Source organism: Moschus berezovskii, chromosome 9, assembly GCF_049115385.1.
Source record: "Moschus berezovskii isolate FMDL1 chromosome 9, NW_MosBer_1.0, whole genome shotgun sequence".
NCBI classification, from domain to species: Eukaryota; Metazoa; Chordata; class Mammalia; order Artiodactyla; family Moschidae; genus Moschus; species Moschus berezovskii.
The window spans coordinates 14,658,419-14,685,453 of NC_142468.1; the positions used below are offsets into that span (position 1 = coordinate 14,658,419).

A 27,035-nucleotide genomic window follows, 5' to 3' on the forward strand; every position below is an offset into this window, starting at 1 on the left:
TCTGCCCAGTATCACCTGCTTAGTAAATGATAGCTGCAAGTTTCAAACCCACGTGGCCGACTCCCGGCTGTAACCCCTGTGATGCGCTACTCAGAACACTGGACCATCCGGGGCAGGGCTGTCTGCGATGGGGGTGGTTTCTTAGAAATGCGTCCGGTCTCCTAGGAGTTTCTAAGGCTAAACCAGATCCCAAATGGAACCCCAGGGCCAGGTTTCTGGCCATCCTTCCCAGCCTCTCCCGGGATCTGCTGTCCCTGCCCAGAATCCAGGCAGCCTTTGTGCTGTTCCATATCCTCTGGATGAACAGGGAGCCGGACACGACTGAGCGACCGAACTGAACTGAACTGATGCTTCCTCACCTCCCTGTCCAAACCCCACCCCACCTGCCCTGTGTCACGGGGCTCACAGTCCCTGACAGTCCCATCCGGGCCTCTAAAATCGTCACTGCCACTCAAGAGTTCCCGATCGTTTGCACAAGCTGACTGGCACGCTCTACACAGGAGGATCCCTGCACGAGTGTCTGGCTGGAGGGCTTCGGTGGTCCCAGTCTTTTACGCAGGATGACAGGGCAGGGCAGGATCTTCCAACCATTCTCTCAGATGTGGCTGGCTGCTGTCCTGGGACGTGATCCTCACACCCGAGTCTCAGCTCTTTCCTAGCTCTTGAAGTGCTCAAAGAACACCAGGGGGGGAACTGGGTGCAGAATAGCAGGTGTTCTACGGGTCTCAACCTCCCGGAAGGGAGCTGAAGGAGCCCTGGAGGAGTGATTTCCAGGCCTTCCATCCCCAAGCCAACCTCTCTTGGTTTCGGGCACATTTGCCCAAAATCTGAAGACTCCCGCGCCTTGGGCTGAGGCGCGTCCCTTGCTCGCGAGGCCCTGGCGGTCCGTGAGCCCCGGCGTCGCCCGCCGAGCGCCCGAGCAGGGGTGGGGGCGACCCCGCCAGGGTCGCAGCGCAGGGTTGGAGAGCGCGGCCGAGAGGCCGCCACTTGCCCCGAACAGGAACTCGCCAGGGCTGCGGCGGGGACCGAGGGCGGGGAGACTGCCGGATCACAGGGAACCGCCCGCTGGCCCAAGACGCGTCCGCTAGCGCGGGCGGCGAGCCCTCCAGGGAGGGCGGGAGACACCTCCCGCGGCGCCGGGCCGGAGAGGGCCGGGCCCGAGAGCGCGGCGAGCCGCGCGCCCCCGCGGAGCCCCTGGCCTGCGCGCCGGGAGGAGGCGAGGCCGGACGTCCGCACACTTGGCGGCGCCGGCCGGGAGGCGCGGGAGCCCCGGCAGCAGCCGCGCGAAGCCGGCGGAGGTGAGCGGCGGGGCGCGCACGGTGCCTGCTCCCCCGGCCCGCGAGGGCGGGCAGCCGGGGCCCGGCCCCGACGTCCCCGAGCGCCCGGCGCTGGCCCGTTGCGCCCGACCTGCGGGGCCCCCACCCCCGGGGAGAAACTTGCGGGCGGAGTGGGGCGTGGAGTCACCCCGTAGCCGCCCAGGTTCCTCTCCCCTCCGCCCGCCGCGTCCCCGCCGCTGCCTGGCCCTGAGCGAACCTCGCCGGCAGCGCTGCCGGCCCGGGGCGCGCTCCGAGAGGAGGGTGGGCGAGGACCCCAGCCCTTTGCGGGCCGGCGGGCGGAGGTTGCTGAGGTTCCGACGGTCCAGTCCCCCACCTCCGGTGCAGCCTCTTCAGTCAGATCTGCAAAGGATTTGAGTCCTTAAGGGTGTGAATTGAGGGAAAGTGATTGCAGCCATGAAATTAAAAGACGCTTACTCCTTGGAAGGAAAGTTATGACCAACCTAGACAGCATATTAAAAAGCAGAGACATTACTTTGTCGACAAAGGTCCGTCTAGTCAAGGCTATGGTTTTTCCAGTGGTCATGTATGGATATGAGAGTTGGACTATAAAGAAAGCTGAGTGCCGAAGAATTGATGCTTTTGAACTGTGGTGTTGGAGAAGACTCTTGAGAATCCCTTGGACTGCAAGGAGGTCCAACCAGTCCAACCTAAGGGAAATCGGTCCTGGCTGTTCATTGGAAGGACTGGTGTTGAAGCTAAAACTCCAGTATTTTGGCCACCTGATGCAAAGAGGTGACTCATTTGAAAAGACCCTGATGTCGGGAAAGATTGAGGGCAGGAGGAGAAGGGGACGACAGAAGAGGTGGCTGGATGGCGTCATCGACTCAACGGACATGAGTTTGAGTCGGCTCCGGGAGTTGGTGATGGACAGGGAGGCCTGGCGTGCTGCAGTCCACGGGGTCACAAAGAGTCAGACACGACTGAGCTACTGAACTGACTGACTGAGGTAGTAAGTGGGGTCCTCCAACTGCTGGCTGGGATCTTTGTAATACTAGGCGCTTGGACAAGCAGAAGAGGCCGGTAAGAGGTAGAGGAACACTTTCTGGGGCCGAGGGGACCCGTGAGTGGGCTTCTGGATAAGCCTGAGTGAGGAGTGAGACCAAGAGTAGTTTCTGTGCTGTGCTTAGTCTCTCAGTCGTTTCCTGCTCTTTTCGACTCCATGGACTGTAGCCTACCAGGCTCCTCTGTCGGTGGGATTCTCCAGGCAAGAATACGGGAGTGGGTTGCCATGCCCTCCTCCAGGGCATCTTCCCGACCCAGGGATGGAACCCAGGTCTCCCGCATTGCAGGGGGATTCTTTACTGCCTGAGCTGCATGGAGAGAAACCCCTGTCTGTCAAAACCCAGGTCTCCCATCACTAGTCGTCCTCAGCCCCGCCCTTCCCTCCTGGACTGCAGTGGACACTCATCCCACGGGAACAGACCCTGCCCGACTCATTCTGGGGTTTGCAGGAGCAGGCCTGTATCGTATAGGTCCTGCCCTTCCCCTGTGCCTGGCAATTCCGGGAGGAGGCCAGAGTGGTCCTCCTTTTCCAGACTGAGGGCCGAGGTGGGTGCAAGAGAGCACTGTGAAATAAGAGAGCCCCAGTTTGGAACCTTCTTGGTGCTCAGGTTGCTGAGGTCACTCCAGAGGCAATGGGAAGAAGGAACCTCCCACCACTGCATTTTGGGGCTTCCCTGGTGGCTCAGTGGTAAAGAATCCACCTGCAATGCCAGAGCCACAGGAGACACGAGTTCTATCCCTGGGTCAGGAAGATCCCCTGGACGAGGGCATGGCAATCCACTCCACTATTCTTGCCTGGAAAGTCCCATGGACAGAGGAGCCTGGCGGGCTATAGTCCATGGGGTCCCAAAGAGTCAGACAAGACTGAACAACTGAGCACGCACACACTGCATTTTAATGGGGTCTCTGGACTGCTGTCTATCCATATTTTTTTCACAACTGCCCTCCCTCCTAAGGAGATTTTTAGACTCTATTTTGTTCTAAGTACCTCCCCCCATGAAATGTTAATACCACATATATACTGTCTATTCATGCACTATGGCCCTTCAGAGTGTTACAAACCATTGTAATACTTTGTGTTTGTTTGTTTGTTTGTTTGCCTCTTCCCTGATATCTAACTTTTGGCCCTGTTGAGAGTACATGCTATAGACCAAGGGTTTTCAGCCTTCACAGTGCCGTCATCTTGGGGTTGTACAATTCTGTGTTGTAACATTGTAGAATGTCTAGCAGCATCCCTGGCCTCTACCTACTAGGTGCCTCTAGCACCCCCCCCACCCCCACCACAGAACCAGACGTTTTTCCCTGAGAGATACTCGCCTTCCCACCCGCTGTTGGGAGCCACTGCTGAAGACTATCCAGAGGAACCTAACAGCCTCTGGCCAGTCCCACCTCATGGGTAGACATGATAGTGGAAATAAAGTTAATTAATTGAACTGGCATTTTTCTAGCCATTGGGCATAAATACTTTAGTATTGTACTCACCGCTTTATATTGTAATTATTTTAGTATGTTTGCCAGATCTTCCCCCAAGACCAGCCTAGAGGATGAGTTGTTTCAGAGCCAAAGTCACATTCACAGCCCTAGTATACAGCCTGGCATGTGTGCTCAGTTGTGTCCAACTCTTTGCGAGCCCATGGACTATACCTATCAGGCTTCTCTGTCCATGGGATTTCCCAGGCAAGAACAGTGGAGTAGGTTGCCACTTCCTCCTCCAAGGTATCCTCCCAACCCAGGGATTGAAGCTGGGTCTTCCTCATTGAGGGCAGATTTTTTACTGTCTGAGCCACCAGGGAAGCCCATCTTCTGTTCTAGTTAGGAGCAAACAGCCAAACATCAAACAGCCTTGAGCAAACAGCCACAGGGCCTAGCATTTTGTGTTCCTAGTCTTTTTGTCCTCATTTGAAGGGCAAGGAAACTGACAGTGGATCTGGTAACTCATCAGCCAGGATCCAAACCCAGCTTTGCTTAATTCTCCAGGCTCTGGACACCTAACCCTGGCACCCACCACCTCCTTGGCTGGCAAGGGAAGACCCTGGGGTAGGGCGGAGGAGAGTTGGGGGCTTGCAGCCGCAGGCAGGTGATGGAGGTTAGAACTGGCCAAGAGAGAAGAACCGAGAGAGGGCAGCTCCTCCACTGCAAGGACTGTCCTGCAGGAAGGATCCACCCCAGGGGGCAGAGCTGGGGACACTCATGCTGCGGCAGCAGGGGCTCACCCACGGCGGGAGGAGGCGCTTTGTGAGGGCACAGCTGAGATGAAGGACTGGACACGGAGGAAGGAGCCTCTCCAGGGACACTGTCCAGGGCAGCGTCATGCGTGTGTGTGTGTTTGGGGGTGCGGTATTTGGCAATTCAGTCCTTGTCCATCATCCAGTTACCCAGCAGCAGGGCGTGGACTGCAGGAGGAGCCTGGGGGGTTCAAAGGTCTCACCTGCCAGGTAGGTGGCACCTAGAAGCAGGTATCTTTCTGACGATTGGCCCTCTTTGGTTGAGGCCTTTCTAGCCTAATGGGTGAGTAAGTGACCGAAGACCACTGGCACCCAGGCCTGTGTGGGGCCAATCCTGTGGCCTTGCCCTCTGCCACCTCCGGCACCTGGGCTCCTCCCCTCACCTTGAATATGACCTTCGTTCTCCCTCCAGACCACCCGTCTCGCTCTGAGAGCTTGGAACCACTAACAAGCCAGGTGAGGGAGAGAGGGAAAGTCAGGAACGGGGGCCCGGAGGCGCAGCTGCTCAGTGGTCCGGGCAGGTTGCAGCCTCCTCGCTGGATCTCGGTGTCCTCACCTCGCCCCTGCCACTCTCACCTTACTTGATGGTTCCAAGGACCAAAGGGAAGGATGGATGAGAAAAGCAGGGCATCCTGCTCTAGTGGTTTGATCATTTGACACATTCTGCACCCTGGAGTGGCAGGCAGCGAGCCAGAGGGTGTAGCCCCTGCCTGGAGCTGGCAAAGCATAAGGACTGAGCGCATGGGCTCTCCAGCCTTATCACCTGCCTCCAGACCTGCTCTGCCAGCCCTCTGTGTCAGTCAGTCAGTTCAGTCACTCAGTCGTGTCCGACTCCTTGCAACCCCATGGACTGCAGCACGCCAGGCCTCCCTGTCCACGCCAGTAAACTCTCCGGGAGGAGTTTACTCACACTTGTGTCCATTGAGTCGGTGATGCCACCCAACCATCTCATCCTCTGTCGTCCCCTTCTCCTCCTGCCTTCAATCTTTCCCAGCATCAGGGGCTTTTCCAGTGAGTCAGCTCTTTGCATCACGTGGCCAAAGTATTGGAGTTTCAGTTTCAGCATCAGTCCTTCCAATGAACACCCAGGACTGATCTCCTTTAGGATGGACTGGTTGGATCTTCTTGCAGTCCAAGGGACTCTCAAGAGTCTTCTCAACACCACAGTTCAAAAGCCCCCTGTGTAACCCTGAGCAAGTTACTTCACCTCTCTGATCCTCGTTTGCCTCCTCTGGGAAGTGGGGATGATGCTAGGACCTGGTATATGTCAGTACCTACAGGGTGCCCGGTAGCAGTGGCCCCGTGCAGAATGATAATGTGGGTTCTCTAAGCATTTGGAGATGGCAACAGCAGAGCGATATGCCTGGCGCAGGTACACAGGTCACACAGCCTGAAGCCAGCCATGGTGTGTGGAGGGCATGCTCTGAGGTCTACATGGGGGGCCAGGGTGGGCTGGGTTGGAACAGCACACGCCAGCAAGGAGGGTGATGTCCAGCCCTGTCTCTCTGCTTGTGGCCCTCTGGGCGTTGACTGCTGGGATTCCAGCACCTCTGGGAAGCTGGGGTGACTGTGTGCAGCCTGGCTCTGGAGGGGCCCACCTGGGCCTCAGGAGCAGGGGGTTAGAGGCGGCGGGGTGCTGGGCTGCACCTGGCAACTGGGTTTCATTATCTGGAACAAGCTCCCAACCCCGGAGAGGGGGTATGAGAGGAGAGGGGCAAGGGGCCATGAGGGAGGCTCAAGCAAGGCAGTAAGGGTTTGTGGGGGGAGGCTCTTGTGTTAACTGGGAACACGTGGGTCAGGGCTGTCCTGCCAAGCCTGGCATGTGGGCGCGTGTGTGTGTGATAGAGAGAGGGGCAACAGCTGGTGGGGCTATACCTTGGTATATATCTGTGTGTCTCATGTTTAGCAGGGTAATGGCACCATCCCCCGAAAGAATGGAGTTGTGTATTTGTACACACGGGAAACTCCACGTTTGAGCATAACAGATGTGGGAGGTGGCCCCGTGGGGTGGAGCAGGTGTTCTTACACAGGCTGGAGCCTCAGCACTTGCTTGAGAACGTCCTGGAGGCACGCACACTGCCTGGTCATCCTGCCTTAGTGGTGGGGTGGCGGATGTGGTCTTCAGACCAAATAAGACGTAAAGAGCTAACTGTGATGGCAAGAACTATCACCTCCCCTCAGTGACATTCACCGCACGCTTGCCATGTGCCAGGCGCCATTCTAACCCAGCCATCCTACAGATAGGGACGGCCAGCCATTTCCCTAATTCACAGGGGGAGCAACTCAGGGAGATTAAGTAACCTGCCCAAGGTCACACAGTAAGTGTCCAAGTTGGGGTTTGAAGCCAGGCGATGTGGCCTCCAGCCTGCACTCGTTACCCCCACATTCAGGGACTGTACAAGAAGGTGAAAGCAGAGGTGCTCTGCATGCCGGGGAGGTTGCCCTTGAGGGGTTATTGCCTCAGCGTCTGCACAGGCACCTCTGCCCTGACGCCTGGGCGTTGAGATCCAGCAGAGCTGCACGTGAATGCAAGCTCCCTCAGTGTAACCTGTGAGATCTTACATAAATCCCTCGCCCTCTCTCAGCCTCCATAGCCCCATCGTTAACACAGAGGTAGTCACACTCACCCCTCAGTGTTGCTGGCGGTCATTCAGTCACGGAGCAGTGATTTACTGAGCGCCTGCAGGGTGCCAGGCACCGTACTAAGTACAGGATACATGTGAGCAAAGCAGACTGACATATCTTCCTGCATGGGGCTGACACTTACTAGCTGGAGTAAGTGTCAGGAGGTATGTAAAGGATCTGGCCCAGCCCTGGTATGGAAGACATGCTCAGATGATGCTCTGGTGCTCTGCCCACCTCCCCACGGGCCTCACTTCCCGTTGTCTGAGGGCTTTCGCCAGCACTGGGACCTGCTCTGAGCTGTTCATGGCAAGCTGGACATGGCTGGAGTGCAAATCCTCTCCCCCACCCAGCCCCCCTCAACCAGTGACTGACAGGTAACTGGGGCGCCCAGAGGGATGCACCCTAGTGGTCCATTGTGGTCACTGGCTTCATGGAGCATTCTTTATTAGCCACCTCCCTTCCCGGCTCACTCTCGGACTACCCGCTTGGTCTCCAGGGATTACCTTCCAAAGGAACCACTTGCCCTTGAAGCTTTGTCTCAGGGTTGGCTTCTCAGGGAACCCAGACTAAGGCCAGATATCCCCCTCCACCCTGGGGAGTTCCCCAGGGGCTGATACAGGGCAGGAGTCTCCCAGAGAGGAAGGGAGTGTGCGTGGCTGTGAAGCTGAGCCAGGGCTTCCTATGGGCTCTGCTCATCATCTGGGCCGATGGGGCACCAGGGCGGGTGCCCTGGAAATGACTTTGAATGACTGCTGGATACCAGTTCTGTTCCGTCACTGTTTCCATTTATAGATGAGGACACTCACTGAGGTTACACACCTGCCAGGGTCCCACAAGTCAGAAACCAGGCCACCACTGGGATTCGGACCTAGCAGCCTCTACATCAGGGGTTCTTAACTATAGCACTGTTGACATTCTAGCCTGGAAAAATCCTTGATTTTTTATTTCCTTGCTGTGAAAGTGCTTCTCCAGTTGCTCAGCGGTAAAGAATCCGCCTGCAATGCAGGAGACACAGGAGAAGTGGCTTCGATCTCTGGGTCAGGAAAATTTCCTGGAGGAGGAAATGGCAACCCATATGCATTGTAAGATCTCTAGCTTCTACCCACTGGATGCCAGTAGCACTCCCTCCTGTGATAACTATTAATACCAATATCACTGCCAAATGGCGAAACCCGGTGCTTATGCCCACAAGGCTGAGCCATCTGAATCAGCTGGAAAGGCTCCTGTTCCTCCAAGTCTCCCTTCTCTGTGCCCAGAGGCTGCAGACAGGAACGACTACACAAAGTCACAGGGACAGGTAGGAATTACGGGTGGGAACTGCTAGGAAGCCATCATCTGGGGAAGCTGCAGGCCTCCAGGACTGGCCAGTGAAGGTGTTGGGTTGTTGCCCTACTCTTCTGTCCTCCTCTCATCCACCCTGGCTCTCTGGACCAGAACACTTTCACTCAGGGAGATTTCGAGTGCCGGTTAAGAAGGGCCCTGGGACCAGGTGTTTAGGGCAGAAGCCTTGGAGCCAGGCATCTGGGGACCACAGAGGGAGGTGGTCAAAGGGGAGAGATGCGAGAAATCAGACTGATTCAGCCCCTGATTTGTGCAGTAGACTCCCAGTGCTCTCACCTGTAGGGCTGAGCTTGTTGGTTAAGAGTGTGGGCTCTAGGTCCAAGCTGCCTGGTTCAAATCCTGGTTCTCCCACTAAATGTCTGTGTCACCCCAGGCAAGTTACTTGCCCTTTTGGTGCCTTAGTTTGCATCATCAAAATGGAGGTGACAGCTAGCACTGACACCTGAGGGTTGTTGGGAGGCTGAAGCAAGCGGTTAAGTGTTTGGAATAGTGCTGGGCACACAGTGGATGCTGTGGAAGTGTTTGATAAGTAAAATTCTGACAGTCCTTCCAGGCAGGAATTATTGTCCTCATTTTGTTGATGGGAAATCACCAGATTGAATGAGCTGGTAAGAAGGAGAACTGGGATTTGAACCCAAGCTGATCTGACTCTCCAGATCCATGTTTTCCAGCGCTACCACAGTGCCCGACTAGGAAGTGGGAGGTGGGGTCAAGGCTGTGGCCTGGGGGAAGCAGGGTCCAGAGGCTCCCGGCCCCTGAGGCTCACGGGGCAGAGCTGGACAGGCTCGTTCTGCCCTGGTGTAGGGACCTGGGCAATGGGGCTGCAGCCTGGGAGTAGGTGCTGAGCTCCCGGTGTCCCAGTCTGAGCAGAGAAGGCCAGACAAAGAGCCAGAGACATCCAGGATCTGCTTTCACTCACTACTTGCACTGCAGCAAGGACAGTCCCAGTGTGGACCTCATGGCACTGGCCTGCAGAGGGAATTGACTGGCAGACAGATGGACACACACATGGCCTGGAAATCCAGGCCCCAGGTGGGCAGGCAAAGGCAGATATAGCTGTGGTCAGGGATGCCAGGAAATATAGCCCCCACACGGATGGCTTGGGAAGGCCAGGTGGCAGGGGGGCGTCAGAGGGGAAGGGTCCGTTCCCTCTGTCCACACCAGCATCAAGGCTTTCTGAGCCTCCTGCCCTGACCTGGGAGGGCCGGAGTGTCTGTTCTCTGACAAGGGCCTTGGGGGATTGTGACGTAAGTGTCTGCGAACTGGACTTTGCAATTGCTGCCTTAAACTCCTCCCTTCCTCTCCAGGCCTCCGTTTCTCCATCTGTGAATGGGGAGGTGGGACTGTCTCTTCCGTGTGTAGAAACCTGATTTGACCCCTCATCCTCATGCCTCACGCTGGCATCATTTCACCCGAGCGCGTTGTCCACCCTCTGAGGTGTCAAAGCAAATGTGTTTGGCTTTGTTTAATTGATTTATTATTTGGCTGTGCTGCATCTTCGCTGTGGTGCTCGGGCTATTCCTTGCAGCGCACGGGTTTAGCTGACCCACGGCCTGTGGGATCTCAGCTCCCCGACTAGGGGTCAAACCCGCGTCCCCTGCACTAGAAGGCAGATTCTTGACCACTGGCCCACCAGGGAATCCCCAGACAGACATGTTTGGGTTCGTGGTCACAAGTGAGTGTGTGACCTGGTCTGCCCCCAAACCTCCTGCCTCCGCCCTGCTCCCCACCCGCTCCCAGCCTTTTCCTCATGGGCCTTGACCTCAGGCACCTCCCTGCTCATCCCTCCCTCAGGTCTCAGCCTCCCCAGATCCCAGCTCTCCCAGAGAAGAGGATGAGACCCCTCTGCTCTCCAGGGCCCACCTCCAGGCAGGGCCATGTCAACACAGATTTGGGCGCTCCCTGAATCAGCACCCCTGACCCTGGATAAGACACCCTCACCCGGGACCCTGGAGGACGATCCCTTGCTGCTGGAGCTGCAGAAATTGCCGGGATTAGCCAATACAGATTTGAGTGTCCTGAACCCCAGCATCCAGGTTAGGGCTACAGGGGCGGCCATGAACCCAGTGGATTCCTGGAGAGAAGTTGGGCTCAACAGCTAAGCTGTGAGGTCAGGCATCTCATCCTGTATTCCATGGAGAACAGGGGTCCTGTGTGGGTCAGACAAGGTGACTCCCATGCCCCACCTGTGGATTAGGAGGAGTCGGGCTTCCCCACTTCTTAGCTGCAGACCATTGCGTGACTCTCCCAGGCTCTGTAGCCTAGACCATGTTGTTCAGTCGCTCAGCTGTGTCCGACTCTCTGCAACCCCATGAGCTGCATTATGCAAGGCTTCCCTGTCCTCCACTATCTCCTGGAGTTTGCTCAGATTCATGTCCATTGAGTTGATGATGTTATCTAATCATGTCTGGTTAGACCATCAGTTCAGTTCAGTTCAATTGCTCAGTCGTGTCCGACTCTCTGCGACCCCATGAATCACAGCACGCCAGGCCTCCCTGTCCATCACCAACTCCCGGAGTTCACTCAAACTCATGTCCACAGAGTCGGTGATGCCATCCAGCCATCTCATTCTCGGTTGTCCCCTTCTCCTCCCGCCCCCAACCTTTCCCAGCATTAGAGTCTTTTCCAGTGAGTCAACTCGTCGCATGAGGTGGCCAAAGTTAGACCATAGCAAGGGGCAAAACAGCACCAATCTGGCAGGGCTATCATGAGGACCAAATGAGCAGAGAATGTTTCTTGAGCTGCAGGGGGTTCCTGAAATATGGGCAGAGGCCAAGTAGAAAGCCCTGAAGATCTGATCTTCCCTGGCCAGGCCCACTCCTTGCTGCAGTCCCCTGAAGAAGAATAGGGTAATCGCCCACCAGAGGGGCTTTATGGGAGAGAAAACTAGAGAGGTTGGTGGAATTCCAGCTTACAGTCTTCACTGTCAGCCCTGAATCCCTAAAGATAATAATTCCTGCATTTTGTGTACCATCTACAGCTTACAAAACACTTTCACTAAAAGAGAAAAAAAAAACACAAAAATATAAAACATATAACATTCTAAAGTTGTTTTAAAGTGTGTGTGTGTGTGTGTGTATCTGGAGTGTTAATTAAGAGTGTTAAGCTTGGAGTGTTAATCACCAAAATGTTACCTGTCAAGAATGGAATATGGGTGATTTCCCTTTTCTTTATATTTTGTTGGATCCCCTCCCAAATTTTGTCCTTTGAACTCATATTACTTCATAATAGCTGCAAAGTGATGTTTTTCAATTTCACAAAAACGATTCATGTTACTTATTTCCTGTCCACAAAGTGGCGAACAAGAGCCCTTTCCCAGGCTGCTGGGGGGTTTGCTGTTACTTGGTCTCATTTTCTGGACCTACAATGAGGAAATGGAGGTTTAGGGCTGTTGGTGGCCTCAGAAGCTGGGCAGCCTGTGGGCTACTGGAGCCAGAATTCAAACCCAGCTTCTTGTAAAAGATGGATCTCCAACCTGGCAACACATGCTAAAACCATCACATTTGGCCCCATCTCACATGAGTTAAGTCTGTCTGGGGTGAGGTCAGGGCGTCAGGAATCTCCCACAAATTCTGACGCAAGGCCAGGGCTTAGGCTGTGACCCCAGTTGCCCCAAGGAGGCCAAGAAGTTTGGCCAGAACAGGCTGGTTTAGAGAAAGGGTTGGGCCTCTCCTGCTGACCCTAGGCCTGCCATCTCCCTTTTTAGAGTCTGGCTCTGAGCCCTCCCTCCGTGGCCAGGTGTGTCTGTCCCTCTGCAGGTGACCATTGAGGTGGTGGTGGACCCCTGGGATGAGCTGGTGATGGACCTGATGGCTGAGCCCAACAATCGCTGGTCCAAGGGTGCCCCCCACTGGCTGCCCGCTGAGGAACTCTTCTGGCCCCTATCCTGGGGCTACTCGGGGGGCAAGGAAGGGAGGCCCGTCTCAAGGGCAGAGCCCCGGGGGAAGAGCAGGAGGAAGAAGAGGAGGACGACCCCCCAGAGTACAGTGGGGGTGAGGACCAGGAGGAGGACAGTGAGGAACATGGTGGAGATGACCAGGGGCCGGGTTTCAGTGAGGCCACAGGAGGCTGGGAGCAGGGCCCGCTGTCCCCCGGAGACTGGGCCTTTGAGGAGCCTGATCGCTGTGGTGAGTACCCCCATCTTGACCTCCCTGGCTGCTGCCCCTGGAGGTCCTGAGCGGAAATAAGGGTGACAGCTTCCTGGGTAGGGGCAGTAGTGGAGGTCTGGAGCTTAGGCCCTGTACCAACACCATCATCAGCTCAATAGTAACGCCCAAGGCTTACAAAGGCTTTTTTTTTAAACATTTGACTCTCACAATAGCCCTGAGATCTCCTAAGCAAAACAGGCATTTGTTAATAATATATTTATTCACATCTATCAGTTTTCCAACAAATTAAGAAATAATTATAAATCCCACCACTCACAACTGACCTCATTTTCAGACGGTGTGAGTCTGAATCCTGGGTCTGCTGCTTACCCGTTGAGTGACCTTGGGCAAGTGACTTAACCTCTCTGGGCCTCGGTTCCTTCCTCTACAAAATGGGGATGGGCACAACGCTTACTACATGGAACTAAGTGTAAAGAGAGCTGAGTTAATGCGTTTAAAGTCTAAGTACATAGTAAACAAAGTCTTGGCCATTATTATTTTAGAAAGCAACATGACAACACAGACTGTTCAGAAAATATCACTTGAAGCCTGCACGCCCCACAACAGGCATTTTTATTTTTGTACATTGCAGTTCTGGTTTTCCCTGGGTAAGAATGTTTCACCAAGTGTTACAGCTCTGCTTCCCAGAGCCCTAGTGTCTCATCATTGGTTCAGACTAAGTCATAGCAGGCTTTCCCTGTTTCACCAGAGTCCTGTAAGCTAACAGGCAGAATTTTCATGATTTTTGACATTTCTTCTATTGATTTTTCTTAAGCACTTGGTGCCAGCCTGTTCAGACCTGCCTGGGAAGTGAGGGGAGGGCAGGGCATGTGTGTTCAGTACTTCAGGGGTTCCAGTGAGAGCCCTGGTGCATTTCGGGTCCCTCAGAGCAGGACTGGGTTGCTAATGTGGGGAGTGAGGACATTCTTTAATACCCCGAGTGCCAGGGAAGTATCGTCAACTATGGTTTTGATTGACATAAAACTGTAGCTTAAAGACATAGGGGAACTTTTCCAAGGTCCCCCCAGCAGTGATCAGGTGGCCTCCAGGTATCTTTGCTCTGTGTAGCTGTGTGGGCACAGAGTGGGTGACTGGGGTTTGTGACACCTCCTGCATTTGCCCAGGTGTTCACTGCACAGGGATGCCCGGCTGAGCAGGTGAGTGGGGCTGAAATTCAACCCCTGCTTCATCCACTAGCGGAGTCCTGGCCCCGGGGCTGCGTCCTTCCGAGAAAGGGGGTGCCTTTTGCTAATTCACACCAGGGCACCTCATGGGCTCTGCCCACTCACCCCTGGCTCCCTGCCTTGACCCAGACTATGAGCTTTAGGAGGAGTGGAGCCCCTGGTCTCCCTGCAGTGGGAGATGTGGTGGTGGCCAGTGGAGGACTCAGCCCTGCAGCTACGCCTGCACTGCCTCCAAGTCCCGCGCCTGTGACCTGCCCCCCTGTCCTGGTGAGATGAGCCCCAGCGCCTGCAGAGAGAGTGGCTTGCACTGTCTGAGCCTTGTACAGAGTGGACTAGGGAGAGGGAAGCCAGGAAGCTCGCAAACATGGTGGTCCTGCCCCATCCCAGGTGCTGTGGGCACCCTGAGCCTAGTGAGGGCTGGCACCCACCGGGGGCACAGACATGCCCTGCGGCACCACCAGCCTGGCCTCCTCTCTTCCCCAAGACACTGAGGACAAGAACCCCTTGGGCTTCCCCAGTGAGAGGTGGCAGCCCCTGGCCCACGATGCTACGGACATGCTCAGCCCAGGTCAGTGTAGGGGGCTAGCCCTGCCCTCTGGGGGTCTGGAGGTGAACCTCTCTCGGAAGAGTGGAACTTCACTGCACTGGCAGGAATAGTGCCTCCTGGATGCAAAGCACATCTTCCAGCTGGAAGGTTAATCTCCCCAGCAAGGAGACCACAGCACTTCTGAGCCCCCCCTTGCCAGGCCCACTGGCCTTTCCCAGCCTGATATTCCTGCTGGGAAGAAGGTCTTGAGAGGAGCCACAGAGCTTGGGAGATCAGCCAATGGAACAGAACAGGACAGGGATCTTCTGGCTTGCCCTCCCTGGTCACTCTTGGATGTTCCTGGCAAGCTCTGTCTGGGGAGCAGGTACTGTCAAAACTGGTCAGGGTCTAGAGCTCCAGGACCGCTCCTTTCCAGCAGTGAGGAGCAGACCACGCCTTCACCAGCACACTCCCCATCTGTGTCTCTGGCGTTCACCTGCACCCCCAAGGAGGCAGGCAGCTGCCAGAAGCCTGCTTGCAATTGACTCCTATGCTGCATGCTGCAGAAGCTCGCTGAGCCGGGAAGGTGCACCCGGCCCTGTGTGTCAGGCAGGAGATTCCCAGAAGACAATCTGGTCCCAGCCCTCAAGGGGCTCGGGTCTTCGAGGGAAAGATGCACAGGACCAACTTAGGCCCAGCACTGCCAAGCGGGCCCTAACGGTCTGGAGCAAAGAGGAAGGAGCAGTTTGTTCTGTGTGGTCAGAGAAGCCACATGTCCCAATGGAGGGAGAGGGGAGGAGGGCAGCATAGACAGAGGAGCCGCTGGGGGCCCAGAAGGATAGAGTGAGCCTGAGAAGGGTAGGGTTAAGAACAAGAATGGACCAGTGAGAGTGGTTAAAACAGGGAAATGTTCTCTTACCAGGAGGCTGAAACAGCTGTCCCTGCCCCCTATGCCCCCAGCTCCTTCCCCGAGATCCCAGGATCTTTCCCACCACCCAGCATCTAAAAGGACAAAGGGTAGCTCATCAGGGCTTGCCGGCCCCCTCCTCCAGCCCCTTGGCCGTTGTCCATGTGGTCATGGCCTGTTGCTTCAGCTTGTCTGCGTGGTGATGTGTGGTGTCTCCCGACCGTTCGGCCAGGTCGTTCTGCCCCCAGCTCGGGTGTGGGTCCCTCCCCGCCTACCCGTAAGATGCCTCCAAGCCACCCCCACCCCACCCAGAGGGTGACCGGTCCCTCCTTCCCCCGCCGCCTCCCCTGCCCTCTGCGGATGTGGACAGCTGTGAAAAGTGGCTGAACTGCAAGAGTGACTTCCCGGCCAAGTACCTGAAGCCAGGTGCTGCGGGCCCTACCCAGCTGCCAGTGCGTGTACGCGCTGGAAGCCGTGTCCATCGCCGTGAGCCTGCGGGACGAGCTTCAGGGCCGCAGCTTCCGCTGGAGGGATGCCAGCGGCCCGCGCGAGCGCCTGGACATGTACCGGTCCACAACCCGCTTCTGCCTGCACTCTCTGCAGCACTCCAGCCGCCCAGCACTGCTGCTACGACGTGGACAGCCGGCTGCTGACCCGGGGCAAGGGTGCCGACCTGGTCAGCACCGATGTCTCGCCCGAGCTTCACTTCAAGGTGGACACGCTGCCCTGGATCCCGTGTAAGGCGGACTGCAGCCGCTACCACGCGGTGCGGCCCGCCAACAACGGCCGGGCCTGCGCAGACAACCCTTCCGAGGAGGAGTACCTGGCCCAGTTGCAGGAAGCCAAAAACTACTAACGAGAGGCTGCCTCGCTGGACATTTCCTCGCAGGGGCCCCCGCCTTCGCCCCACCTCTGCCCAGACCTGGTGAGGACAGCCTGGAGCCTTGAGCCCTCTGCCTGGGAGCCTGGGGCGGGCAGGTCAGCACGGTGTGGGGTCTGCTTGAAGGGTGTGTAAGGGGCCCAGGGGGAGGCCGGAGCTCCGCCCCCCAGGGGCCCAGGGGAGCCGGAGCCCCGCCCCCTCCAGGGGCCCAGAGGGAGCCGAAGCTCCGCCCCCCAGGGGCCCAGGGGAGCCGGAGCCCCGCCCCCTCCAGGGGCCGGGGGGGGGGAGGCCGGAGCCCCGCCCCCCAGGGGCCCAGGAGGAGCCGGAGCTCCGCCTCCCGGCCGCGGGGGCTGCCGGGAAATGCGTTGTCTGTGGAGAAACTCCTCTCACGCCTGATGGGAAGCGCTGTCCCAGGCTGACCACCCATTTTCCTCCCTCAGCCTGGGAGCAGGGGTGAGCCGGTCTCTCCACACGCAGCGGTGATTCCCGGGTGTTAAGTCCTCCAAAAGCCCCAGCCCGGAGGGCCAGCCCTGCCAACCTCGCGGCTCCCCGCCGCCGCCCCGGGCCAGCTACCTTCCTCGGCTCTGGGCGGTGGCACGTGGCCGTCTTGCCCACCCCTCCTGGGAGGGTGGTCATCAGCCCTTCCACGCAGCTGCTTCCCATGGAGGTTCCAGTGGAAACCACCTCAGTCTAGGGCCGAAGGTCCGCGGTGGAGACATAAGTGGATAGGCTGAGGCAGCCAAAACGAGGCAGGATATCCAGGTGGGGCAGGGATCGACCAGTTCTGGGGGCTTTCTTTGTCCAGCTCACCTCTATCCAACTCGTAGGAATGTTGTGGGGCTGGGAGATAACACCACCCTGACTGAGCGCAGGATCAGGCTTTGGTAAGACTCAGAACCAATGCAGGACGGGTCAGGTGCAGGGTGAGCTGGTAGATCAGTTCTCCGTGTGTGGGTGTAGGTGGGTGTGTGTCTGTGTGTTAGGGGACAGTCCTGGTTTACAGTGTTTGGGCAATTTATGTGGTGTAAACATACCCACTGTGGCCCACTTCAAACTCCCAAGGTGATGTCGCTGAATGCACTGAGCTCAGAGCTGGGAAGAGAAGTGTATGATCGGCTCTGCTAGCACCTCCTGTCTCTACCCTGCCTCCCCTCACCCTCACCTCCCTCTCCCCTCTGCAACCATACTTCTTGCCTTCTGTGGGGTTGAAATGCAGATGTCCCAGTTATCTCTGTTCACAAAAGCCTCTAAAAGGCTGGTCACTTCAGTTCTAGCCCTTAGACAGCTGCCCTGAAGCTCTCTGGGAACTTCAGCAACAAAGCACTTTATTTTCTAATTCTGTCTGATAAAGAATTTGAGTTCTCAGCGGAGCAGAGAAATTGTAGGGAGCTCTTGCTGCCCTCTTAAGCCAAGCTTCCCTGGGCTGTGTTTGTAATTACCTAACCCGGCTGGGCTTCCCAGGTGGTGCTAGTGGTAAAGAACCTGCCTGCCAATGCAGGTAAACATAGGAGATGCGGGTTCAATCCCTGGGTCAGGAAGACCCTCTGAAGGAGGGCATGGCATCTCACTCCAGTATTCTTGCCTGGAGAATCCCATGGACAGAGGAGCCTGGCGGGCTACAGTCCATGGGGTCACGGAGTCAGACATGACTGATGCGACTTAACACACATACAACCCACTTGGGCAGACAGAGATCCAGGCTTCAGAGCTTACATCGGTTAGGTTATCTTTACTCAGACTCATAAAGGGTTACCTGAGAGGCAAGGAGGAGCTAGCAGGACCTCAGGGGCACATTCAGAGTCCTTTGGTCAGAGAGAGAAATTATATTGACACCAGAGGAAGTGACCCTACTTCCCCAAGGAACTTGCCGCAAGGGGATCTGATGCAGAGTTGTCCCAAGGACTACACTTGAAAGATGACCAAGGTGGACCTGTACCCTGCCTTAGTTGGTACCCTTACCATACACTCCACTGTCACTCCAGGCATTTGGGGAAGTCACACCAGGAAGCCGAATGAGACAAGGTGTGTTCAGAGCCGCTACCTGGAGAAGCTCAGAGAGCCAGATGTTTCCAGTTACCATCACACCTAAAGGTAAGTGTGTTAGTCTGGTCTGGGATCACAATCTAACAACACTGGTGCAACTAGAATATTACAGGATCAAAGAGGGCAGCATCTCGGGTCCCTAGATGGGAGCTAAGTTCCCTTCCCTGTCTCTTGAATGGGGAATTTAATAGGATTAGCACCAGGAAAGCCCACGATTAGCACAGGAATGTTTTAATTATGTGTTAGTAGAAACTTGAAAGATAGAGATACACTAAAGTCTCTTTTCACAGGAAACTAATTTCCCTCCTTTCTAATATAATTTACCTTGACACTTAAATACACTATCTAAATTTAATCTATACCTAATGCTGATCCCATACAAAAAAGATCTTCACAACCCAGATAATCACGATGGTGTGATCACTCACCTAGAACCAGACATCCTGGAATGCAAAGTCAAGTGGGCCTTAGGAAGCATCACTATGGACAAAACTAGTGGAGGTGATGGAATTCCAGTTGAGCTGTTTCAAATCCTAAAAGATGATGCTGTGAAAGTGCTGCACTCAATTTTCCAGCAAATTTGGAAAACTCAGCAGTGGCCACAGGACTGGAAAAGGTCAGTTTTCATTCCAATCCCAAAGAAAGGCAGTGTCAAAGAATGCTCAGACTACCACACAATTGCATTCATCTCACACACTAGTAAAATGATGCTCAAAATTCTCCAAGCCAGGCTTCAGCAGTTTGTGAACCGTGAACTTCCAGATGTTCAAGCAGGTTTTAGAAAAGGCAGAGGCACCAGAGATCAAATTGCCAACATCCGCTGGCTAATCAAAAAAGCAAGAGAGTTCCAGAAAAACATCTATTTCTGCTTTATTGACTATGCCAAAGCCTTTGACTGTGTGGATCACAGTAAACTGTGGAAAATTCTGAAAGAGATGGAAATACCAGACCACCTGACCTGCCTCTTGAGAAATCTGTATGCAGGTCAGGAAGCAACAGTTAGAACTGGACATGGGACAACAGACTGGTTCCAAATAGGAAAAGGAGTATGTCAAGGCTGTATATTGTCACCATGCTTATTTAACTTATATGCCAAGTACATCATGAGAAATGCTGGGCTGAATGAAGCATAAGCTAGAATCAAGATTGCCAGGAGAAATATCAATAACCTCAGATATGCAGATGATACCACCCTTAATGGCAGAAAATGAAGACCTAAAGAGCCTTTTGATGAAAGTGAAAGAGGAGAGTGAAAAGTTTGGCTTAAAGCTCAACATTCAGAAAACAAAGATCATGGCATCTGGTCCCATCGCTTCATGGGAAATAGATGGATAAACAGTGGAAAGAGTGGCAGACTTTATTTTTTTGGGCTCCAAAATCACTGCAAATGGTGACTACAGCCATGAAATTAAAACACTTGCTCCTTGGAAGAAAAGCTGTGACTAACCTAGACAGCGTATTAAAAAGCAGAGACATTACTTTGCCAACAAAGGTCTGTCTAGTCAAGTCTATGGTTTTTCCAGTGGTCATGTACAGATGTGAGAGTTGGACTGTGAAGAAGAAAGCTGATCGCCGAAGAATTGATGCTTTTGAACTATGGTGTTGGAGAATACTCTTGAGAGTCCCTTGGACTGCTAGGAGATCCAGCCAGTCCATCCTAAAAGAGATCAGTCCTGGCTGTTCATTGGAAGGACTGATGCTGAAACTCCAATACTTTGGCCACCTGATGTGAAGAAGTGACTCATTTGAAAAGACCCTGATGCTGGGAAACATTGAAGACAGGAGAAGGGGACGACAGAGGATGAGATGGTTGGATGGCATCACCAACTCAATGGACACGAGTTTGAGTAGACTCTGGGAGTTGGTGATGGACAGGGAGGCCTGGCGTGCTGCAGTCCATGGCATCGCAAAGAGTCAGACACGACTGAGCGACTGAAGTGAATGCTGATCCTCCTCCTTTCTAATATAATTTACCTTGGTACTTAAATACACTATCTAAATTTAATCTATACCTGCTGCTGCTGCTGCTAAGTCACTTCAGTCGTGTCCGACTCTGTGTGACCCCATAGACAGAAGCCCACCAGGCTCCCCCATCCCTGGGATTCTCCAGGCAAGAACACTGGAGTGGGTTGCCATTTCCCTCTCCAATGTGTGAAAGTGAAAAGGGAAAGTAAAGTCGCTCAGTTGTGTCCAACCCCTAGCGACCCCATGGACTGCAGCCCACCAGGCTCCTCCATCCATGGGATTTTCTAGGCAATAGTACTGGAGTGGCTTGCCATTGCCTTCTCCAAATCTATACCTAATGCTTGGCAATTACGCAGCCCCATTTTTAAACCTGTAATCTAAGTGACACTCTAATGTGCTACCATGTCAAGCCACAGATGAGAGAAACTACAAAATGGGGGCTGGAAAGGAGCTTTGAAGGGACTGGGGTATTCAGTTAAGTTCAGTTCAGTTGCTCAGTCATGTCTGACTCTTTGCGACCCCATGAATCACAGCACGCCAGGCCTCCCTGTCTGTCACCAATTCCCGGAGTTCATTCAAACTCATGTCATTCGAGTCGGTGATGCCATCCAGCCATCTCATTCTCTGTCATCCCCTTCTCTTCCCGCCCCCAATCCTTCCCAGCATCAGAGTCTTTTCCAGCAAGTCAACTTGTTGCATGAAGTGGCCAAAGTATTGGAGTTTCAGCTTTAGCATCAGTCCTTCCAATGAACACCCAGGATTGATCTCCTTTAGAATGGACTGGTTGGATCTCCTTGCAGTCCAAGGGACTCTCAAGAGTCTTCTCCAGCACCACAGTTCAAAAGCATCAATTCTTCGGTGATCAGCTTTCTTCACAGTCCAACTCTCACATTCATACATGACCACGGGAAAAACCATAGCCTTGACTAGACAGACCTTTGTTGGACCACGGGAAAAACCATAGCCTTGACTAGACAGACCTTTGTTGGCAAAGTAATGTCTCTGCTTTTTAATATGCTATCTAGGTTGGTCATAACTTTCCTTCCAAGAAGTAAGCGTCTTTTAATTTCATGGCTGCAATCAGCATCCTCAGTGATTTTGGAGCCCCAAAAAATAAAGTCTGACACTGTTTCCACTGTTACCCCATCTGTTTCCCATGAAGTGATGGGACCAGATGCCATGATCTTTGTTTTCTGAATGTTGAACTTCAAGCCAACCTTTTCACTCTCCTCTTTCACTTTCATCAATAGACTTTTTAGTTCCTCTTCACTTTCTGCCATAAGGGTGGTGTCATCTGCATATCTGAGGTTATTGATGTTTCTCTCAGCAATCTTGATTCCAGCTTGTGCTTCTTCCAGCCCAGCGTTCCTCATGATGTACTCTGCATATAAGTTAAATAAGCAGGGTGACAATATACAACCTTGACGTACTCCTTTTCCTATTTGCAACCAGTCTGTTGTTCCATGTCCAGTTCTAACTGTTGCTTCCTGACCTGTATACAGGTTTCTCAAGAGGCAGGTCTGGTGGTCTGGTATTTCCATCTCTTTCATAATTTTCCACAGTTTACTGTGATCCACACAGTCAAAGGCTTTGGCATAGTCAATGAAGCAGAAATAGTTGTTTTTCTGGAACTCTCTTGCTTTCTCCATGATCCAGCGGATGTTGGCAATTTGATCTCTGGTGCCTCTGCCTTTTCTAAAACCTTCTTGAACATCTGGGAGTTCACGGTTCACATATTGCTAAAGCCTGGCTTGGAGAATTTTGAGCATGACTTTACTAGCGTGTGAGATGAGTGCAGTTGTGTGGTAGTTTGAGCATTCTTTGGCATTGCCTTTTTTGGGATTGGAATGAAGACTGACCTTTTCCAGTCCTGTGGCCACTGCTGAGTTTTCCAAATTTGCTGGCATATTGAGTGCAACACTTTCCCAGCATCATCTTTCAAGATTTGAAATAGCTCAACTGGAATTCTGTCACCTCCACTAGCTTTGTTCGTAGTGATGCTTTCTAAGGCCCACTTGACTTCACATTCCAAGATGTCTGGCTCTAGGTCAGTGATCATGTTATGTGAAGATCTTTTTTGTACAGTTCTTCTGTGTATTCTTGCCACCTCTTCTTAATATCTTCTGCTTCTCTTAGGTCCATACCATTTCTGTCCTTTATCGAGCCCATCTTTGCATGAAAAGTTCCCTTGGAATCTCTAATTTTCTTGAAGAGATCTCTTGTTTTTCCTATTCTGTTGTTTTTCTCTATTTCTTTGCATTGATTGCTGAGGAAGGCTTTCTTATCTCTCCTTGCTATTCTTTGGAACTCTGCATTCAGATGCTTATATCTTTCCTTTTCTCCTTCGCTTTTCACTTCTCTTCTTTTCACAGCTATTTGTAAGGCCTCCTCAGACAGCCATTTCGCTCTTCTGCATTTCTTTTCCATGGGGATGGTCTTGGTCCCTGTCTCCTGTACAATGTCACGAACCTCCGTCCAGAGTTCATCAGGCACTCTATCTATCAGATCTAGTCCCTTAAATCTATTTCTCACTTCCACTGTATAGTCATAAGGGATTTGATTTAGGTCATATCTGAATGGTCTAGTGGTTTTCCCTACTTTCTTCAATTTAAGTCTGAATTTGGCAATAAGGAGTTCATGATCTGAGCCATAGTCAGCTCCTGGTCTTGTTTTTGCTAACTGTATAGAGCTTCTCCATCTTTGGCTGCAAAGAATATAATCAATCTGATTTTGGTGTTGACCATCTGGTGATGTCCATGTGTAGAGTCTTCTCTTGTGTTGTTGGAAGAGGGTGTTTGCTATGACCAGTGCGTTCTCTTGGCAAAACTCTTATTAGCCTTTGCCCTGCTTCATTCCGTGCTCCAAGGCCAAATTTGCCTGTTACTCCAGGTGTTTGACTTCCTACTTTTGCATTCCAGTCCCCTAGAATGAAAAGGACATCTTTTTTGGGTGTTAGTTCTAAAACTAACGGTTCTTCATAGAACCGTTCAACTTTGGCTTCTTCAGTGTTACTGGTTGGGGCATAGGCTTGGATTACTGTAATATTGAATGGTTTGCTTTGGAAATGAACAGAAAACATTCTGTCATTTTTAAGATTGCATCCAAGTGTTGCATTTCGGACTCTTTTGTTGACCATGATGGCTACTCCATTTGTTCTAAGGGATTCCTGCCCACACTAGTAGATATAAGGGTCATCTGAGTTAAATTCACCCATTCCAGTCCAAAGCAAAACCAATACCCAGTTGTGGATGTGACTGATGATAGAAGCAAGGTCCGATGCTATAAAGAGCAATATTGCATAGGAACCTGGATTGTTAGGTCCATGAATCAAGGCAAATTGGAAGTGGTCAAACAGGAGATGGCAAGAGTGAACGTAAACATTCTAGGAATCAGTGAACTAAGATGGACTGGGGCATTGATCAGCTATAAAACAGTGTTTATTCAAACTGTACAAAGGAGAAAGAGACACCTTGCAGGTGACTGCGGGCTTAGGGAACACCTGTGTGTGAGGAGAAACAGGTGCAGAGGGGTCACTGACCCTGCTAAAGGGAGGATTTTAGAAGTGGCTGGTGTCAAAGCCAGGAGGGGCCCGGGGAATAAAGAGGGCCCTCCCTCGCTCTGGTCCAGTATAGGCCGTCCTAGCTCACATGGCTGTTATTCTTGTCTTGGACCCCGGGTGCCATCTGTGACCACACATCCAGCAAGAACACCACCGCTGTTTCTAACTTAGGTGCCTTGGCTACCTGGATGGCTTTGCCCCATTTCCCCCACCCTGGTTACCTCATAAAGGGTCCTAGGCTAGGCAAGACTGGTCACATTGAATTCTAACTATTGTTTAAAACAACCCACAGTACAAACCTGCCAGATCCTGGTGATGGTCCTGGTCTCTTGGAAGACAGGATGGTTCAGCTCCTTTGTCTCATTATTCACAAAAGGGACCCAGATGTGCTTCCTTTTTTCCTCCATTACAATTAGATTTTCCTAACATGTTGACGTGCTCCTCAAAATTCATCCTTGGTATCAGTGTCACCTGGGATATTAAAATGTAAGCTCACAGGCTACACCCCACAGCCAGGATGAGTTACTGGGGTAGAGTCCCCTCTCCTGCATTTAACAGGTTCCTCTCAGGTGGTACTTTAATTGAGGTGAACCCTTAGCCTAGGATTTGCAATTTGGCCAGTTAACCAGCTTTTTAAAAGATTAATTCCTGCTTAAAGGAAAACATGTGGGCCTGGGAGCCCAGAAGTCAGCAGGTAAGGGATCTTCCTAACCTAGGGACCAAACCCAGGTCTCCTGCACTGCAGGTGGATTCTTTACTAGCTGAACTACCAGGGAATCCCCAGGTAACATGCTACCAGGTGCCAGAGCTTCTCTGTCCATCTCTAATGCTCTCGTGAGTGCAAAGTCGCTTCAGTCGTGTCTGACTCTTCATGACCCTATGGACCAGGCTCCTCTGTCCATGGGATTTTCCAGGCAAGAATACTGGAGTGGGTTGCCATGCCCTTCTCCAGGGGATCTTCCCGACCCAGGGATCAAACCCACGTCTCTTAGGTCTCCAGCATTGGCAGATGGGGTCTTTACCACTGTCACCACCTGTGAAGCCCCTAATGCTCTCCTAGTTACCTATTATACCCATTTTACAGATGAGGAAATTTGTACAGTTTGTTAGGTGGTGATATTTACAATTCAAACCCAAGTCCAAAGTTCTGTCTTTAGCTCTGTCATTATGCTTTTTAGGCTCTGATACCTAACCAGGATACTGTCAGTGAGACGGAAGTGGTAAAAATTGTAACAGCACCAGTACTGGGGATGTGAAGGTTGCTGAGCTCACGATAGCAACTTTGCCTGGTGCTTTGATTTTTACTAAGGCATTTGTAAACTTTGCTTCAGATTTTTCCTAGGTATTCTGAAATTGGTAATTTTCCAGCCAGGTGTGAAAGTGGTCCTTCTTTGTCACCAGTCTCTGTGTTAGAAGGGGGTCCTTTTTTGTTGGTTTTTTTTTTGCCACACCACATAGCATGTGGTATCTTAGTTCCCTGACTAGGGAAATGCTGTCTTAACCACTGGACCACCAGGGCAGTTCCACAGAGTTCTTGATTTGATTCAAGCTAGAGTCCAGGTACTTTATTTTTCATAAAAGTACTTTTCAGGCCCCCAGGCAGCAGACATAATGCCCAATTAGACAAAGATTGCTTCAGTCCAGCACTTGTTGAGTAATTCAAGCCAGGGGGTGGGGGGATCTTGGGGTCTAAATTATCCAGACCGGTACTGACTTTCTGCTTTAATTATATTTTGACCAGCTCATATTGGTAGGATTAGCTTGCAGGCATCCATGCCACTTAATAAAACAGGCAAAAATAGATGGAGGAAATAGCTGTAGCTGCAGGGGATGGTGTCTGCATCGGAAGACGCTGACTCACACTGGGGTGGACCCGGGGCGGGGCTTGTCCAGGAAATGACCCTCCCTGTGCAGGTAGTTGGGCTTCACAGGTGCTGCTGCTGCTGCTGCTGCCAAGCCACTTCAGTCGTGTCCGACTCTGTGTGACCCCATAGACGGCAGCCCACCAGGGTCCCCCGTCCCTGGGATTCTCCAGGCAAGAACACTGGAGTGGGTTGCCATTTCCTTCTCCAATGTGTGAAAGCGAAAAGTGAAAGTGAAGTTGCTCAGTTATGTCCGACCCTAAGCGACCCCACGGACTGCAGCCCACCAGGCTCCTTCGTCCATGGGATTTTCTAGGCAAGAGTACTGGAGTGGCTTGCCATACAGGTGGTGCTAGTGGTAAAGAACCTGCCTGTCAATGCAGGAGACATGAGATGGAGGTTTGATCTCTGGGTCAGGAAGAGGGCATGGTGACTCAGTCCAGTATTCTTGCCTGGAGAACCCTCATGGACAGTGGAGCCTGGCGGGCTACAGTCCATAAGGTCGCAAAAAGTTGGGACACGACTAAACACGCACGTATGTAGGTAGTTTTTCTCTACCTGGAACACGGCAGCCTGGACCCCACTAAGGTCAGTAGCACTGACCCTACTTGGTCAGTGCTCAGTAAGCTTGTTTAATGGAACCAGGTATTTAAAAATACTCTAACAAGGATTTTCAGTTTTTCCTCTTTCTGGGAGTAATAGGCCTGGAATGTTCTACTCCCGGAGGGATGCCTAACATGCTAGAAATGTAGCTGCTTCTTTGTGGGGATGAATGCAATGACAAGGCAGTAGACAAGTTTGGACTTGAGCGTTGGCTCTGCAGTTTCAGTTCTTGTTCCAAACCCCAACTCTGCTAAATTATCTGTGGTAAAATCTGGGGTATCCATTAAGAAATACAAGGACTAGGTTCTTGTAAAACAGAAATGGTGGTAGTATCTATCTCACAGGGCGACTGTGGGGGCTAATGAAGCTACTCTAAGGAAACTGCTTAGTGCAGTGTCTGAAACGTAGAAACCGCTCAATAAACAGAACTTCAGAAAACAGAAACCCAGGACCCACAAGGTGGGGAATCTCTGCGTCTCAAACCAGCTCCTGGTGATCCTCTTTTTGCAAGAGGGTAAGAGGCCATGGGGAGTGGGAGCCCCAGGATGCCACCTCCACCAGCCATGGAGTTTATTGCTACTGTTTACTGCAGAGTACCACCCCCACCCCTGCCAGGCTACATTTCACTGCCCTTTTTTGCCAGTCTTCATTATGAAAGGATGTGAGCTCAGGAATGTTTGCTGGTGAGAAGCAGGCTCCCTTCATGCCTCTTGATTATGTACACTTAGCCAGAAGGAGACAAAACCCTTCTTTTTTTTTTTAAATTCAAAACCTTCAGGGGGACTCTTTAATACCAGCCACCCCATCAGCATAGGTTCCAGACGTGCA

At 52.7% G+C, this 27,035-nt stretch overlaps 1 protein-coding gene across 1 annotated transcript; it reads left to right on the forward strand.

Annotated features, from left to right (window-relative positions):
* The first annotated feature begins 8,351 nt into the window (after positions 1-8,351).
* Positions 8,352-16,151, forward strand: ISM2 (isthmin 2). The gene is given in 10 exon segments (XM_088840180.1): positions 8,352-8,486; positions 10,325-10,418; positions 10,421-10,566; positions 12,289-12,448; positions 12,451-12,657; positions 13,992-14,129; positions 14,347-14,427; positions 15,653-15,714; positions 15,716-15,894; positions 15,896-16,151. Coding segments are annotated over 10 exon segments (1,458 nt in total).
* Positions 16,152-27,035: the final 10,884 nt, after the last annotated feature.